This window comes from Chrysoperla carnea, chromosome 2 (assembly GCF_905475395.1).
Source record: "Chrysoperla carnea chromosome 2, inChrCarn1.1, whole genome shotgun sequence".
Lineage (NCBI taxonomy): Eukaryota > Metazoa > Arthropoda > Insecta > Neuroptera > Chrysopidae > Chrysoperla > Chrysoperla carnea.
In genome coordinates this window covers 3,892,676-3,908,385 of record NC_058338.1, presented here as the reverse complement: position 1 = coordinate 3,908,385, position 15,710 = coordinate 3,892,676, and the positions used below count along the sequence as shown (strand labels likewise).

General features: G+C 29.6%; 1 protein-coding gene across 1 annotated transcript in view; it reads left to right on the top strand.

Annotated features, from left to right (window-relative positions):
• LOC123294231 (lachesin-like) overlaps positions 1–15,436 on the top strand; it is a 206,450-nt gene extending 191,014 nt beyond the window's left edge. Inside the window, exons 7-9 of the mRNA XM_044875347.1 lie at positions 9,459–9,629; positions 14,454–14,812; positions 15,422–15,436. Of these exons, the coding sequence (XP_044731282.1) occupies positions 9,459–9,629; positions 14,454–14,812; positions 15,422–15,436 (545 nt within the window). The remainder of the gene's footprint in view (positions 1–9,458; positions 9,630–14,453; positions 14,813–15,421) is intronic.
• The last annotated feature ends 274 nt before the right edge of the window (positions 15,437–15,710 follow it).

Here is a 15,710-nt window from a genome sequence, read left to right as displayed (position 1 = left end):
TCAAACCAAATCTATTTCACCAACTGGAACTGTTTTTGTTATTATTAACCCCCGAACACTAACAAAAAGGGGATGTTATAAGTTTGATCGCTATGCGTGTGTGTCTGGTGTTTGTCTAAAACGGTCATACCGATTTTACATTTTTTTTGTTTTCATTCGAAAGGTAATTTAACGAAGAGTGTTCTTAGCTATGTTTCAATAACGAGATTCGTATTTCGTAGCCGAAACGAATAAAAAAATGGCGATGATCTTCAAAATCGATTCAGTTTGAAAAGGCATGACATATAATTTTAACATATAAATAATTACTATGGAAATGAATAGTGAAATAAACCTGGCTCAATTCATTTCGAAAAGTGAAATGGTAAAATAATTAAGTAATTCAAAACAAGAATTCAAAAGAACAAAGTCAACTCAAATATTTCAATTTCAATTAAAATATTTCTAAAAATTTGTCCCAAAAAATGATAGCTCTCAAAGTATCCTTTTCATCTCATCTCATCTTGATCATCACTTTGATATTGATTTCAGAAGGAGTGTTGTATAAGTTTAAAGTATTTATCAGTGCGTCTATGTGTTTTTCAGTGACAATCGTAGCCCCTAAACGGTCGAACCGACGCGATTGAGAACGATTTTATAACTAATTTTGACCAAAATATTTGTCAATATTTTTGCCAGGATAATCCTTGGCACACCTAGTCCTTATTGTACCTATCGTTAAATAGTATTGATTTATATGCGAAATCGGAAGAAAGGCCTTCATTTAAGCGTGGCTAATTTCTTCGGGGACATACTGCATATAGTCTCATGGATTAGGTCTTCTGTGCCTTACACGTGATTAGGTTGTTTGTTTGTTTTTGTTTTTGTTTATGTTTTTTTTTGGGAAAAATTGAAGTAGGCACATGACTATCTTAAGCCTTCTTCATAGATCGCAGTACTTCCTGTTTAAAAGCATACATGGTATATATTCTCAGGTATATATATTTTATATATTATTTGTATTATAATGTATGTTTGTGTCAAGTAATTTGACGTAACCTTATATTATCTTATTCTCACGAGAGACAATAATAAATTTACAGAGTACAATTCTAATGTCTTTGTACGAACAACAACATTCATGTAGAACATACATATATGTGTACACATAGATTCAGAAATCAATGAATCGTATAAACCTTAAAAACAAATAAATATACCAAAATATTAGAACTCTGTAAAAATCTACCGCAAAGTATAGGAATCAAATCCAGCTTTATTTTCAAATAATCGAACTTTGAAAACATTGAATGCTACTCAGAAGAAAACTTCAAAATAGGAATATCCATCATCAAAGTTGAACATAAGATAAAAATAATTTCAATCCTAAATCTGGCCTGTTCGTACATGCCTTGTATGGATGGAAACACTTGGTTTTGTTCTATTTTATGTCATTTCTAATATGTTTATTTTCTATTAAAAAGTTTTTATACCATATATATATATATGAAATATATCAAGGTATACTAAGTTTAGTCCCAAATTATGACTAAAAATATTGATGCTATGAAGAAAATTTTGGTACAGGTGTTCATAAAATCATTTAATTAGTCCATTTTCGGTTATCTGTTCATCTGTCTGTCAACACGAAAACTCAAAAACGAAAAAAGATAACAAAAAGTGAGATCGAGTTCGTAAATGAGCAACATAGGTCAATTGGATCCTGGGTCCATATCTTGTAAACTGTTAGAGATAGAACAAAAGCTTAAATTTAAAAAATGGCAGGAATCCAAGAGATTCGAATTCGACTACTTTTATTTGTTTATTCTGCAGTTGCACGTTTAAATTGAGTATATGTACACCTACCACTTCTAAGTATTTTATACAGTAGTGTGAACTTTATCACAAATAGTTCACATAATTATGAGCATGGTTTTATGAACTTTACTTTAATGCTCAAACTACGTTAATTATCCATTATAACAATCTCAATTTCTACTTTCGATTCAAATTTTCAAATCTGTAGTGTACATAAATGCAATGAGCCAACGTTTTGTCTGAACTGAACTGAACATAACGCCAAGAGAGTATTCTACCAAGGTATTTACCATTTTGTTTTATAGTTTGAATTACGTTCATATAAGGTACAACCGTATACAACATAGAACGTATAAGTGTAGGTCGTAGGTAATGTTGTAACAACGTTAGGTTTTGTTAGATCCTTGGAAAATAGATTTAAATATATTCTAGTGGATTAAAGTTGGATTTACTTAAATAACATCTTTAAGTATACAATATATATTTTCATCAGTGGTTTGTAGTTACATAATACATAAATAAAATAAGAGATGTGATGTACGATTCTACATCGGGAAGTTGTTCGTTGGTAAAGCAATGTTTATTGAGAAAATTATTTTATTTATTTATTTATATGTATTTTATAGTGTGTTGTTTTTAAAAAGAAATTCTTTATAACTGTAAGAAAACAAATGGCAACAAATCTAGTTTGTTCTAATAAACTCAACTTGTAAAAGTCAGTGTGATAAATTGATTAGAATTTTAATTTTACTGAAGAAAATATTTATAACTTCATTTTCAATGTTTTTACAACAATTTTATTTTTACTTGCAATATTTGTACTTTTTATTTTTGGAGTCGGTGTCAGTCAAGCTAATGTAGCAAACTGGTCTGTCAGAGTTGTTTCCTTCGCTGACACCGACTCCAAAAATAACAATAATTTTAACTACATTTATTATAAATTATTTTTTTACTTTTAGAGTGCATATTAATTTGTTTTGGAAAAGTTTCCCTTTTGAAGTCGGTTTTCTTTTTGTTAAAAGTTTTTTTATTTAGTGATTTTTAGTGAATCTGAAGTACACCAACTAATTTGTCATTAAAAAAAGAATCATGCAAATCGGCTGGCGTGATATTGAGTTATTCGTCCTCTTGCCGTGCAAACTTAATGCAAATTTAAGACATTTATGGTTTTCTCATCAATGCCGTTGTCAGAACTAGACCAAAATGAAATGGAACCACACGGGAAGCACTATCTTTCAAATAGATAAAAAATCATCAAAATCGGTTCACCCAGTCAAAAGTTCTGAGGTAACAAACATTAAAAAAAAAAATACAGTCGAATTGATAACCTCCTCCTTTTTTGTTTGAAGTCGGTTAAAAATAAAAGCATTTTGGATAAAAACGTAATAAAAAAATGAAGAATAATAAAAAGACCCAGTAAAACGTAATCGAGATTTTTTCATTCACATTCATTTCTGTTTTTCGAGTGAAAACAATAATTTTCTATCGGGAAAAACGAAGAGTTAATAATTAATTAATTGGATTCTTTACGAATTTTACATACATGAATATGTTATACCCTTTGTTTACCTATGTATGTACACATGATTTTTCATGTTGAAAACATTATTAAATATTTTGATAATGCTTTGTGAATAAATTCTAAAAATATATAAAATCAAATTATTACAATATTTGAACCGATTTTTGAACATATAGCTTTATTTACATTCTAAAACAAGCATCATTTTATTATATATATATTGGAAAATAATTGGGTAAAATAATAATTTTTCGATAATATTTCGTAAAGTTTATATCAATAACCATTGAAAAACGAACGGTAAGTAAATATACTTAAAAATAATAATAAACTATATGAAATTTCTATTTTATTTCGGGAAAATTTTTATACCCTATATATGTACAATGAAATATATATCAAGTTATACTAAGTTAAGTCCCTTGTTTGAAAGGTACTTTAACAGTTTTTTTTTTCTTAGCTATATTTTAAGTGCGAGCTTCGAGTTCATGCCCGAAAAAAACCAAAAGATTGGTGATGATATTCAATTCGGAAAAGGCATGACATATAATTTTAACATATAAATAATTACTATGGATATGAATGGCCAAATAAACCTGGCTCAATGCATTTCGAAAAAGAGTGAAATAGTAAAATAATTAGGTAATTCAAGACAATAATTCAAAAGAACAAAGTCAACTCAAATATTTCAATTTCAATTAAAATATTTCCAAAAATTTGTCCCAAAAAATGATAGCTCTTTAAGTATCCTTTTCATCTGATCTGAAGTCCTGGACCATCACTTTGATAAGTATTTAAGAAGAAGTGTTATAAGTTTAAAGTGTTTATCTGTGTGTTTCTCAGTGGCATTATAGCCCCTAAACGGTCGAGCCGCCTTGAATTTACCCATAAAAAAATCATGAATGAACTTCTTCTCTTTCATATGTCTTGGCAAGTTATTTATTTGAAGCAGTAGAAGCTCGCAGTACAGAGCGATCAATTCAAATTGCGTTACCAGAAAATCCGATCGGATCGGACCCCACTCACATAAATTGTTAGCATTCTCATGGACTGACATGACGGTCCAGTAAGCATATTGTGATGTGAAGAATGTTGAAAGAAGTTAAAAATATTATAAAACAAATATATAAAAACATTAAAACATTTATTACATTCCATGGTTTAATTACTACAAATTCTTTGTTATTATATTTTGTTATATATGAACATTTTATATATGCAACAAGAGTGAAATAAAGCTAGTAATTTGAGTTGCTAGCTTCTCTAGTACGTCTACTTTGGTGTTTTACGGAATAGTTATAGATGGTGTTGTCTTAAAAATGTGTACAAACTATATTTTTAATCGACTTCAAACAAAAAAGGAGGAGGTTATCAATACGTCTGCATTTTTTTTATGTGTGTTACCTCTGAACTTTCAACTGGGTGAATCGATTTTGATGACTCAATTTGAAAGCTGGTGCTTCCCGTGTGATCCCATTTCATTTTGGTCCAGTTCTAACAACGGCATCCATGAGAAAACCATAAAAGTCTTAAACATGCATTAAGCATGCACAACAAGAGGACGAATAACTCAATATCACGCCAACCGAGTTCGATTATTCTTTTTTTAGTGACTAATTAGTTAGTGTACTTCAGATTCATTAAAAATCACAAAGTAAAAAAAACTTTTAACAAAAAGAAAACCGACTTCACACAAAAATAAAATAATGACGATAATATAATGTAGTTAAAATTATTGTTATTTTTGGAGTCGGTGTCATCCAAGGAAACAACTCTGACAAAACAGTGTGCTACATTGGCTTGGCTGACACCGATTCTTCTTGTTACGTGCCTAAATGTGACAGGAAAGATTGTTCGGGCTTGCTTTTTTATAGACCAGTTCTTAGTCCGAAAAATGGATCGGATCCCACTTACATAAATTGTTTTCATTATCATGGACTGACGATCCAGTAACATCTTTTCTAAACATCTGGAAATCAATGATATTATCAACGCTTTCGCGAAAAAAAAAACGATAGCTTTGATTAAGAAAAGAACCTAAACTTCTACTGACAATTAGAAGTCAAAACCACAGAGTTCGTAAAAAAAGTTTACCAAAAACATCGTATATAAATAACATTCTTCCTTCAAACTATCACTGTTTTATATTGCATTAGCGAAACAACTGTAAAGTACTGCTATACTATTTTCTTGGTTGGTTTCGATTAAATTCTATGAGAATATGGTTGGTATAAGAGCTGGTAAAATCACAAAAAAGTTGGTTTGGATATTTCTTTTCTTGAAAAATATCTGTTACCTGAGAGCGATTGCATTAACTGCATAAATAATATGCATTTCTATTTTAAACTGCTCGTAAATACTAAATTCATAATTCGATTAATAATGATGAAAATGATTCTAGACTCCTTATTCGGAAGTTTTTGGGAATATCGCAACAGAATTGGTCTCCTAGGGTACCTGGTGCCCAAAGTAAACGGAATCCTCTTCGTCTCTTGAAGTTTTGCGGAAAAATTTATATAATCGATCCAACATAATTAATGAGGGTTTTGGAGTCGTTTAACACGAATTTCGTGACCGAATCATACTCGAAAGTACCTGGTATCCTCGTTGTCCCCGTGAATTAATGTTATTATTACGGGACAAATATAATAAAAAAACCATGTAATCATGCCATTAATTTATGAGGAAAACGAGGTTACCGTTCAGCCTGAGTACCTTGAAGACCAATTCTGTCACGATATTCGTTTTCAACGACCCAAATAACGTTAGTATTTAGGGTCAATTTTAAAAGCAATTCTAACTGACATTCTAATGAATCGAATGCAGAAAACCGCATTCAAATCCGTCTTACTGTTCAAATTTTCGAACTTCAGTGTTTCGTTTCCACGACAAGGCAAGGTACCCGGCTGGCAAGGTACCCGGTTTCGACTGGAAAGGTACCCGGATAACTTTTGCAATATAAATTAAAAGTAAAAGTTTATTTTACGGATTTTAAATAGCAGTAACTTTTAGCTTATGTAAAGCATATTTTTTAATAGTTTGATCCACTCAACCCTATCACAGTATTTTGAAGAAATTGTTTTTTATCCCCATAATGGAGTGACAAGGTATTTGGGTACCTTTGCATCACTACTAATTATTCATAAACACAATATTCGTCAACTGCATGAAGGTAAATTGTCTTTTTTTGTCACTCAGATGAAAGTTACAGAAGTTAAATTTACAGAAAGTAGATTGCTTTACTAGTTCGGGTTAATTCTCGTAACCGTTCTCAGATGCACGACATTATTCATCCCAACCTAATTTCAACAAAGATAGAAACATCCGAAATTCAGCCGTTTTAATGTGAACTCTTGAACAAAACTTTGCCAGCCCTCGTACTAGCATAGTATTCATTTCTCAGTATTATTAACATAGCTCCCACATGCAACTAGCTTTTTGTGTTAGCCAAAGTATAATGTTTGTTGGTGGCTGACTGGCTCTGTTGCACATAGATAGGAGCACAGCATAGTAGAAGGCATAACGGATGTATGCGATGATATTGTTTGTTTTTTGAAACTTTTATTTGAATTTTAGAGAAGAATGAATGAATTTATGAATCATTATGGTTGATTTTTTTTTATATTTTTGTCTTCTTTATTTGTGTTTAAAAAAAGTAATTGAAAGTATATGATATGCAAACCTGGATTGAAGGAACTTAACATGAAAATTACGTTTTATGCATGCAAAATGAATTGCATTTTTCATTAGTATTCAATAAAATGACGATTTAAAATAATGTCAACTTAATTTAAAACAATTTAGAAAATAATATCACCCACGAATTTTTCTTTATAAAATAGAAATGGACTTCAACTACTTCCATGTGGTACACCATCCGATTACCATGCAAGTTAAAACTGAAAAATCTCTTAAATAACGGATCTTAACGTATTTTAGGGCAAGATTGACTAGGTATTTCCATACCGAAAAAATGATCCCAAAAAAAATTTGGAAATGAAAATTTTATTTATTAATTAATCTTTCTTTTATACGTCTTTTGTGAAAAATTCATATCGATTTTTTGTACGGTTTAAGAGGTATTCAACTATCAAAGTCTATGTTTTTACCATAAAAAGTTTTTCATTTGTATGCACAGTTCTTAATTTTGGTTGATGATTTTAAAGCTTAAAATATGAGGGATATTGTTAAAAATATTTTATATAAATTTGATAATATAGATATCGCTCTTCAATCATCAATACTCTAACTATAGTCGTCTGTGTTCATCAAATGATGGATCTTCGATCAACTCATAATTAAATTAAAATTTTGTTTTTATATCATCGACAATCTTATATTTTTATGGTATTTTTTATAAACAACAAGATTGTCTAAATATTTTAGATAGTTTGTTATCAAACTCTCTAGATTTTTTGATAAAGAAATATCCAATTGACGAGGATAATCTATATGTTTCATCATTTTTTCAGCCAACTTTGAACGATAAAATAATAATAAAAAGCCCGAACACATAGGAATTTTTTGTGATTTTTGGAAACTTTATTAATCAAAAAATGTATTTATAAAGTTTTATTGAAATCCCTAGTATTATTCAATCCTTGCGTATCTCCTTAAGCAAAAGTTCAAGTATATTAAATTCTCGGCATATGCGATTTATCCAACACTTTCAGTTTTGTATGGACAGAAATTACCTTGATATTTAAAAAAAAAGGAAAGTTTAACCGTAATATTTCAAAGCAAACGTGAACGAAAATTATCGTAGTAGTAATAGAACGTACTAGAAATTTTTTTGATTTTTCAGTCTAGAAACTTGTCTAAAATAACTGTCTGTTAAACTAACCATAAAAATATTTTGCCTTTAAGTATATATTTCAAAACACCACATAATTTTTAATATAATTCAGCAAATACTCTAATAAGCACGTACCACGTACTACATTCACATATTCTTATACCATTGTTTGCTTCAAGATATGTATTTTTTGTGTTTTTTTTTTTGGTGTGTGGAGTGAATAACCCTGTACATAACATAAATAATATAATTTTCAACAACTTTATATTCTGAATGAGCACTATTCATTCATAACATAACAGAAAATACATGCACCCACACACACACACACACACACACACACACACACACATGGCTGTATGTATACAAACCTATAGAATGTTCTAGAAAAAGGCTTTGAAAATTTATAAACAAAGATTCTGTTTAATTTACGCATTGGGTTAATTTTAAATTATTTACAGTACATCTAAGGTTTTGAGCCTACTACGAGCTTTAGCTGGTCAAGCATTCTATAGGATATTATCAAAACGGACAATTGTCCGTCTTGCCAAATATATGCCTAACGTATGTGATATTCGCACGATTAGTTGCGTACAACACTTAATTTACCAAGAAACGTAGTGTAGGTTTTAATGGGTTAGTTTTTATAATAACAAAAGTAGCCAAATAGAGTTTTCTTGTAATAATTTTGTATTTAGAGACGCCTTCCACTATGATAAAACACATCCTCTCTTTAAGTAGTGTTTTATTGGTTTCATTCAAAATGTTATTGAACTGTGATTCGCTAAAGATATATTAATTTATTTTGTTAATTATCTCGCAAAGTAGGCTTCATATTCAAAAGTGGAAAATAACTTTTTCCTTCGTCTTTATGAGCTTATTCTGCAGGATAACGATATGCAGTCAATAACAGAACGCCCTGTATTTTCATACAAATTTCATCCCCTATTTCACCCTTTTAGGGTATGAATTTCGAAAAATCCTTTCTTATGTGACACCTACAGTATAAAATCAATATTTTCTCGAAATTCCAAACTTCTATCATAAGCGATTCAGTCTGGGATTCGATACATCAGTCGCGACATTGCCTGTTCCCCCTCCAGATTTTTTCTAACTAAAAAGACTAAAATGTTTCTGATTTTAAATAATATACAAAAATAATCATTTTGAACAAAAAAAACATTTTACTAGTAATAGAATGCATTGTTTTGTCTGAGACATTCTGTACATTATACACATATAATATAATATGTACCAGAACACACATTTTATATATAATATAATATATAATATAATACTTAAATATAAAATAAAATATGAATGGTTTTTCTCGCTTGACTTCAGGTGAGAAGTTAATGGAAGGAAGTAAATACGTGATGCAAGAATTTATGCTGAACGATTATTCACTGTTGATGAATTTAACAATTAGATCATTGGAGCAAAGAGATTTTGGTGGATATATATGTTCATCAGAAAATGCACTGGGTAAAGCAGAAGGTGTTGTACGTTTACAAGGTAAATAAAAAATTATCGTTTTTTTTTAAATATTTTTTATTTATTACAGGTATATTTAGTTTATTATTTAGTTCTTAATCTTATTATAAATGCGTTAAGGAATCGCTTACAGATGGAATTGGATTTTCAAATTTGAATCTGGTTTTTATGGCTTAAGACATTTTTCTACCGGGTGTCAAAAAGTTTCCTGAATTTGAGAAAATAATAACAATTAAAATAATAAAGGTTATTAAGAGTAATATAAGTAATATAGAAGCTTTGTCACTCTTGTCCATAATGTATTAAATTACAGGAGTTATTTTTCAAAGTTCTTAAAGAGCCACAAAAATTTTTCGTCGTCTATAAGTGCCTCAACTCGCGGAATATTTGTTTCTGTGAAATTTAGGACCTTTTCGCAACAGACTTATTAATAATTTCAAGTAATAATTATAATTAATTAAAACATTTTAAAAAAATAGTTGTCTTAAAGTTTTCAGTAATATTCCAACCGCCGACAGTTCCCGTGACTAAATGTTTTTTTTTTCGATTTTTCTACAAAATTTCGAAATAAATTTTGTGAATATTAATATCAAAATTGAAAATCACAGACAAATGACAGTTTATTCATTGAAACGTACGAAAACGGAGTTTTATTCACATATTTTTTTTTTTTTGGTTATGATTTCAATAATATTTTACCAATCCATAAAATTCAAAAATTCAAATAAAACATAAGACACAAAAAAAGTATTATTATAATTCAAATTGAATTTCTACGGAAAGAAAAAAAAAGATATATTCCCTTAACATGATGTACATAAAATATATATTTTTTATTATCAAAAAAAAAAAGTAAGAAATTTTTATTTTTTATTAGAATCAGTCAATAAATACACAAGCATCTTTTCAATTTTATGCATTCCATAGAATATTACAGATATGTCTTCAAAAAATGTACTAAATGTCTCTAAAAAAAATATACCATAGGGTCCATATTAAATTTTAGTCCAGTGACTTTATACATCCAAGAACCTCTGTTCGCAAAGTTGCTGCGGCTATTACAGGACACTGATTGGGTGGCAGGCATGCTGAACACCTGGGCCTGGGTATCACGACTACTACAGGAGCTGTGACAGTGATGACGAGGAGGAGACAATGTCGTATCTTCTCTGTCACCGCCCAGCTCTTGTCATGAGGAGATGGACTTACTTGAGCCAGCCTCTCTTTGACGACCTCTCCGACTTGGAATCCGTCGATGTCAAAGCTCTCCTGCTGTTCCTCAACAGCTCCAAATGGTTCATGGAGTAATGGCCGAGGATGGGCTAACCCTTTTTCGGTATCACAACGGACCATATGGTCTACGTGTGTCCCACCCCAGGACAGCCACTCTAACCTAACCTAACTTAACTTTAAGTCATTCGTGTGGACCTCAAGGATCGTCCCAGACTCTGCCCAACTATTCTTTATTTTATGAATTCAATCATAAAAGATTCCGGACCTGTTGCAAAGCTTTTCAAAATATAAATTACCAAAATTCACAAGAAATGAGCACACAAGAATTACTGAGATACTCCTTTGTGTAACTTTTTCTTGAGATATTCTGTTCATTTTTCTCATAAAAAATAATAAAATATTTCATTTCATCAAGAAAATGTCTTTAATATCATGTCAATCAAAAAACATCACACCAATTGATAAAGAAAATAACTTGTAGCAAAGAGAAAAAAAAAATAAATGAAATAAAAAAAAGTTTTTATTTCTCATCGTTATAGCACGAAGAAATATTTTTTACTCAAGAAAACAAATTTTAAATTATATAAAATATTAATTTTTTCAAGTAAGGAAAAAAAGTGCCGGCATACATTTAATAGATTGTCCTTTTGTATAAATATTGATAAAAAAATTTTAGTCGATTCAATTAACCTACTTTTAGAAATAAATTTTAAATTTTATAATAAACAAGTGAAAACAAACAATTGACTGAGTTAATTGTTGAAATACCATGCATAGTATTGATTTCAGTGTTGATTTCTTTATCACATTACACTACAAACATGTGACACATACATAACTGATAAGCAAGTATAGTACATATTATAAAATTTCCGCCTAATTGGCGCCCTCACGAGTAAACAGTGATGTTTACGAAAAAATGTTTCAAACAAAAGTTGTTTAATTTTTGATAAGGAACATTTTTTACATTTAAACTTTTGTTCTATCTCTAACGGTTTACAAGATGGGTCCTGCGGATCCAAGAACCAATTGACTTATGATGCTCATTTACGAACTTGACCTCACTTTTTACGTCCTGAGTACGCTGTAAAAATTTCAGCTCGATATCTTTTTTGGTTTTTGAGTTACCGTGTCCACAGACGGACGGACGGACGGACGGACAGCCGGAAATTGGCTAATTAGGTGATTTTATGAACACCTATGACAAAATTTTTTTCCTAGCATCATTATTTTTAAGCGTTACAAACTTGGGACTAAACTTAATATACTATGTATATTTCATATATACATGGTATAACAAACTTAACTAACTTTTACTTCAAATTCATGATTCAAAATTCTCCGATAATTTCTATTTTCCATTTTAATTTATAATCAGAGCTGCTCTTAACCTTTTGGAGACCCTAGACATAACGATTTGTTTTTTGTAAAACTTCCTTTGACAGCTAGATCGAGAACGCACTTTATTTCTAAGTTTATGGTAACAAACCAGATCATCTTACTCAGAATAAGTTGGCAACCTCGGAATCAAAGGGAATAAGCTGAATTTTTGTACAACCTTTATCTTAGATATTCAAGGTCAAAGGTCTCGAAAATCATTTTTTTGTGAATAGCTCGTGTCTTTTGCCTTCAATTTCGTCGGAAACTTGTTTCGTTAAAACCTATGTTAAACCGTTTTTGAAATAGAGCGCAGAAGAGGGTGCGCTCAGCTATATGTACCTCCAGCTTTTCGTATAATAGAAGCTTGTACTTTAAAAAGCATTTTTTTATTACAATTATTTAAACCTCACAAAAAGTATATTATGTTTAAGAAATATGGTGGAAACGATGTGAAAATCAGGTAATGTTTACAACAAAAATGCATTGTTATCCTACTTCGTGTACTAACTAAACGTCAATACGAAATTTCAGCTAAATCGGTTGAAGATATCTGCTCCAAAATTGAGTTGCAATATCCTACCCGAACGAGAAAATTCATAAAAAACCTTGCAAGGATTTTATTTTGATTTAATGTAATAACTGTTTCTTTTCGAAACTTATTTGACCTAATAATATTATTAAAGGAAAGTACAAAGCACCATAATTATCCATTTTCTACTACCATTCCTCGTCCCTTCACGGTTTTGGACGATGATGAAAGATCAAACGAAAATATAAGATAAGACCACAATTTATAATAGTTTATACTAGCAAAATAGAATAGCTACTATGATAGCTTTAATAGTTCTATGAAAGCATAAATACCACATCAATTAAAAATTATTTTATAGTAAAATAATAGAAAATTAAGGAAAATAATCTATAAAATACATTTTCATTAAATGCTCAATGAACGTCATACTGTGTAGCATTAGGCAATAGTTATAGCGGAAGAGTCAATACAGTATGGTCGTCAGACCCATACTAATTAGCGATACTCACAATACTTCTGGTGGATAGCTGTATTCAATACTGTAACATTAATTAAAGAGAATTGAAAAAAATATACTCAAATTCGGACTTCTTGGATTCATGCCAAGCGCCCTTCAAATTGGACCATTCGAGCTCTAGGCATCGAATTGTAATTTTTTCAACTCATCGAATTTTTATTTTTACTTTGTCTATTTACTTATTTTTTATTATTATTTTTTGTGTTGTTTACTGTTAATCATGTATACGATATTTATTTACATCAAAGTCTCTCGATTATAATTGATGATTCTAATATGATACATACAGCGTAAACTAAATATTGACAAATATCTTGTCTAGTAATCTTAATTAAAAAGAATTGAAAAAAATAATGTGTTTATGTTGTGTTTATAATAACACAACGACTTTTTCTTTACATAAAGAAGGTATCTATATCTCGGTAAATTAAATTTGGGAGACTGTGTAAAATTTTACTTCAATTGAATTTGATTTCCTGTTTAAAAACTAACACTTGTTGTATGTATTTTCTATTTTTCTAAAAATGATATTAATAATTATAATTAAAAAATATTGAGTAATAAAAATTAGAATGCAGTAATGAAAACTATATTCAACTAAACGAAAAAAAACATTTGCTCAATATCATATTTACTTTTTTCTTATTTTATTTTTGCTAGAACATTTTCTTTTTAATTTGAAAATTAAATTATTATGAACGTTTTTATTTTTCTTCACAGTTAAATTCAATTAAACTAATTAAAAAAATTGTTTGCATATAAAAATTATTTTATTTGCTTTTTTATCATATAAAATTTACGTCCTTTTAAAAATAAGTGACTACCGGTTAAGAGAAGTATCTCATTAGGTGTTACAAATGGCATTTCAATTTATTTATTCACTTCAACGCAGTTTAAGGCCCCTTTGGCTCCAGTAAACGAGGATGAAAAAGCACGAAATCCCTGAATTTTCACCTATAGCACTTTGATGAAAATTTGAGTTTTGTTCACAATTGAAAATTTACAAGTCAATCGAAGTTATAACTCCTGAAGGCTTCTCTTCCTGCCCGTTTCTAGACATTATTCTCATCTTATTTTAAAACTAGCAAATTTACCGAACTGATTCAAAATCACGGAAAATACTTTTATGAAAATTGGCAATAAAATCAACGATTTTAATTTCCTTCTTTTGTCTCGTTAACAGAATTACATCTTCCATCAAAAACCACAACAACTCAACCTCCGCCTCGATTCATTGATGTCTTCCCAAAATCCCGAATAAAACCATCAGCAAATGTCAACAGTAGTAATTCAAACAAAACACGTAAAAAACAACGTCAACCCGGTCAAAAAGGTCGTCATGGGAACAATGATTATGAGGATGACCTACCAGCGATCATCACCACACAATCCGTATGGCCAATTGATGATGTACGTACAATCAAATATGATAATACAAATCCACAAACAAATCCCCCATGGGTGACATTAGTTGAGGGTAGTGCTGAACCAATAAACCAATTTATTATAATCCAGAGTCTTCCATTATTAGTTGCATTAAATGTTATTATAATTATGTTACGATAAAAATAAAGAAAAAATAAAATATTTATTAATAAAAATCGAAACAAAACAAAAAAAATTATTAAAATGAAAAAATTAATAAAAAAATAATAATATTGTACCCCTACAAATTTAATTGTGGAATGTGTATATCGATGTATAAGGGGTGTTAATTTTATTTTTTGAGAATAAATTTGGTAACAGATTCAGTGAGAATAGGTGCATAAAATGAGGGTTGTCATATCTCCAGCCAAAACACTTTGGAGCTATTCAAGAACATCATACAGCAGGCCTGGTCAAACGGTATTTACAGAAATCTCTCGGACTTCAAATTGACTGTGGTGCCTAAAAGAGGTTAATGCTCTTCGCTTAGTTGAGGTTTGAGAGACGTTTTTACATTATCTGAGGGTGAGAATATAGTTAAATCTTAGACCTTTATATTTCACAAACCCCCTTTCATTTGTCAGAATTTACATTTAAGTATAATGCATCTTGGTTTAGAAGGTAAAGTTGAGACAAATTACAATAAAAAATGTTTAGGTTTTTATGAGCGACAATCAAAAAAGAATATAAAGTATTGCAATATTTAATATTATTTTGATTAATTAGCAATTCACCAAATAAAATTAACACTCTGTATAAAAACCCAACCATATAGTTTTTAAGTGAAATAATAATCTAAAAGAAATATAAAAAAAAAAAAACCTTTATAATATTTTTTGTATTTATAAAAGTTATAATTAATAAATTATCATTTTAGTTTTTTACCATTTGTGTCAGTGTAAGACGGACGATAGCAAATTTAAACTATTTCGATAAAATAATAAGATTGGAATCGAAATCGGATTGGAAAGTTTTACGAAAACTTTCGTGTTTATATAAGTCGTAAGAAAACAAC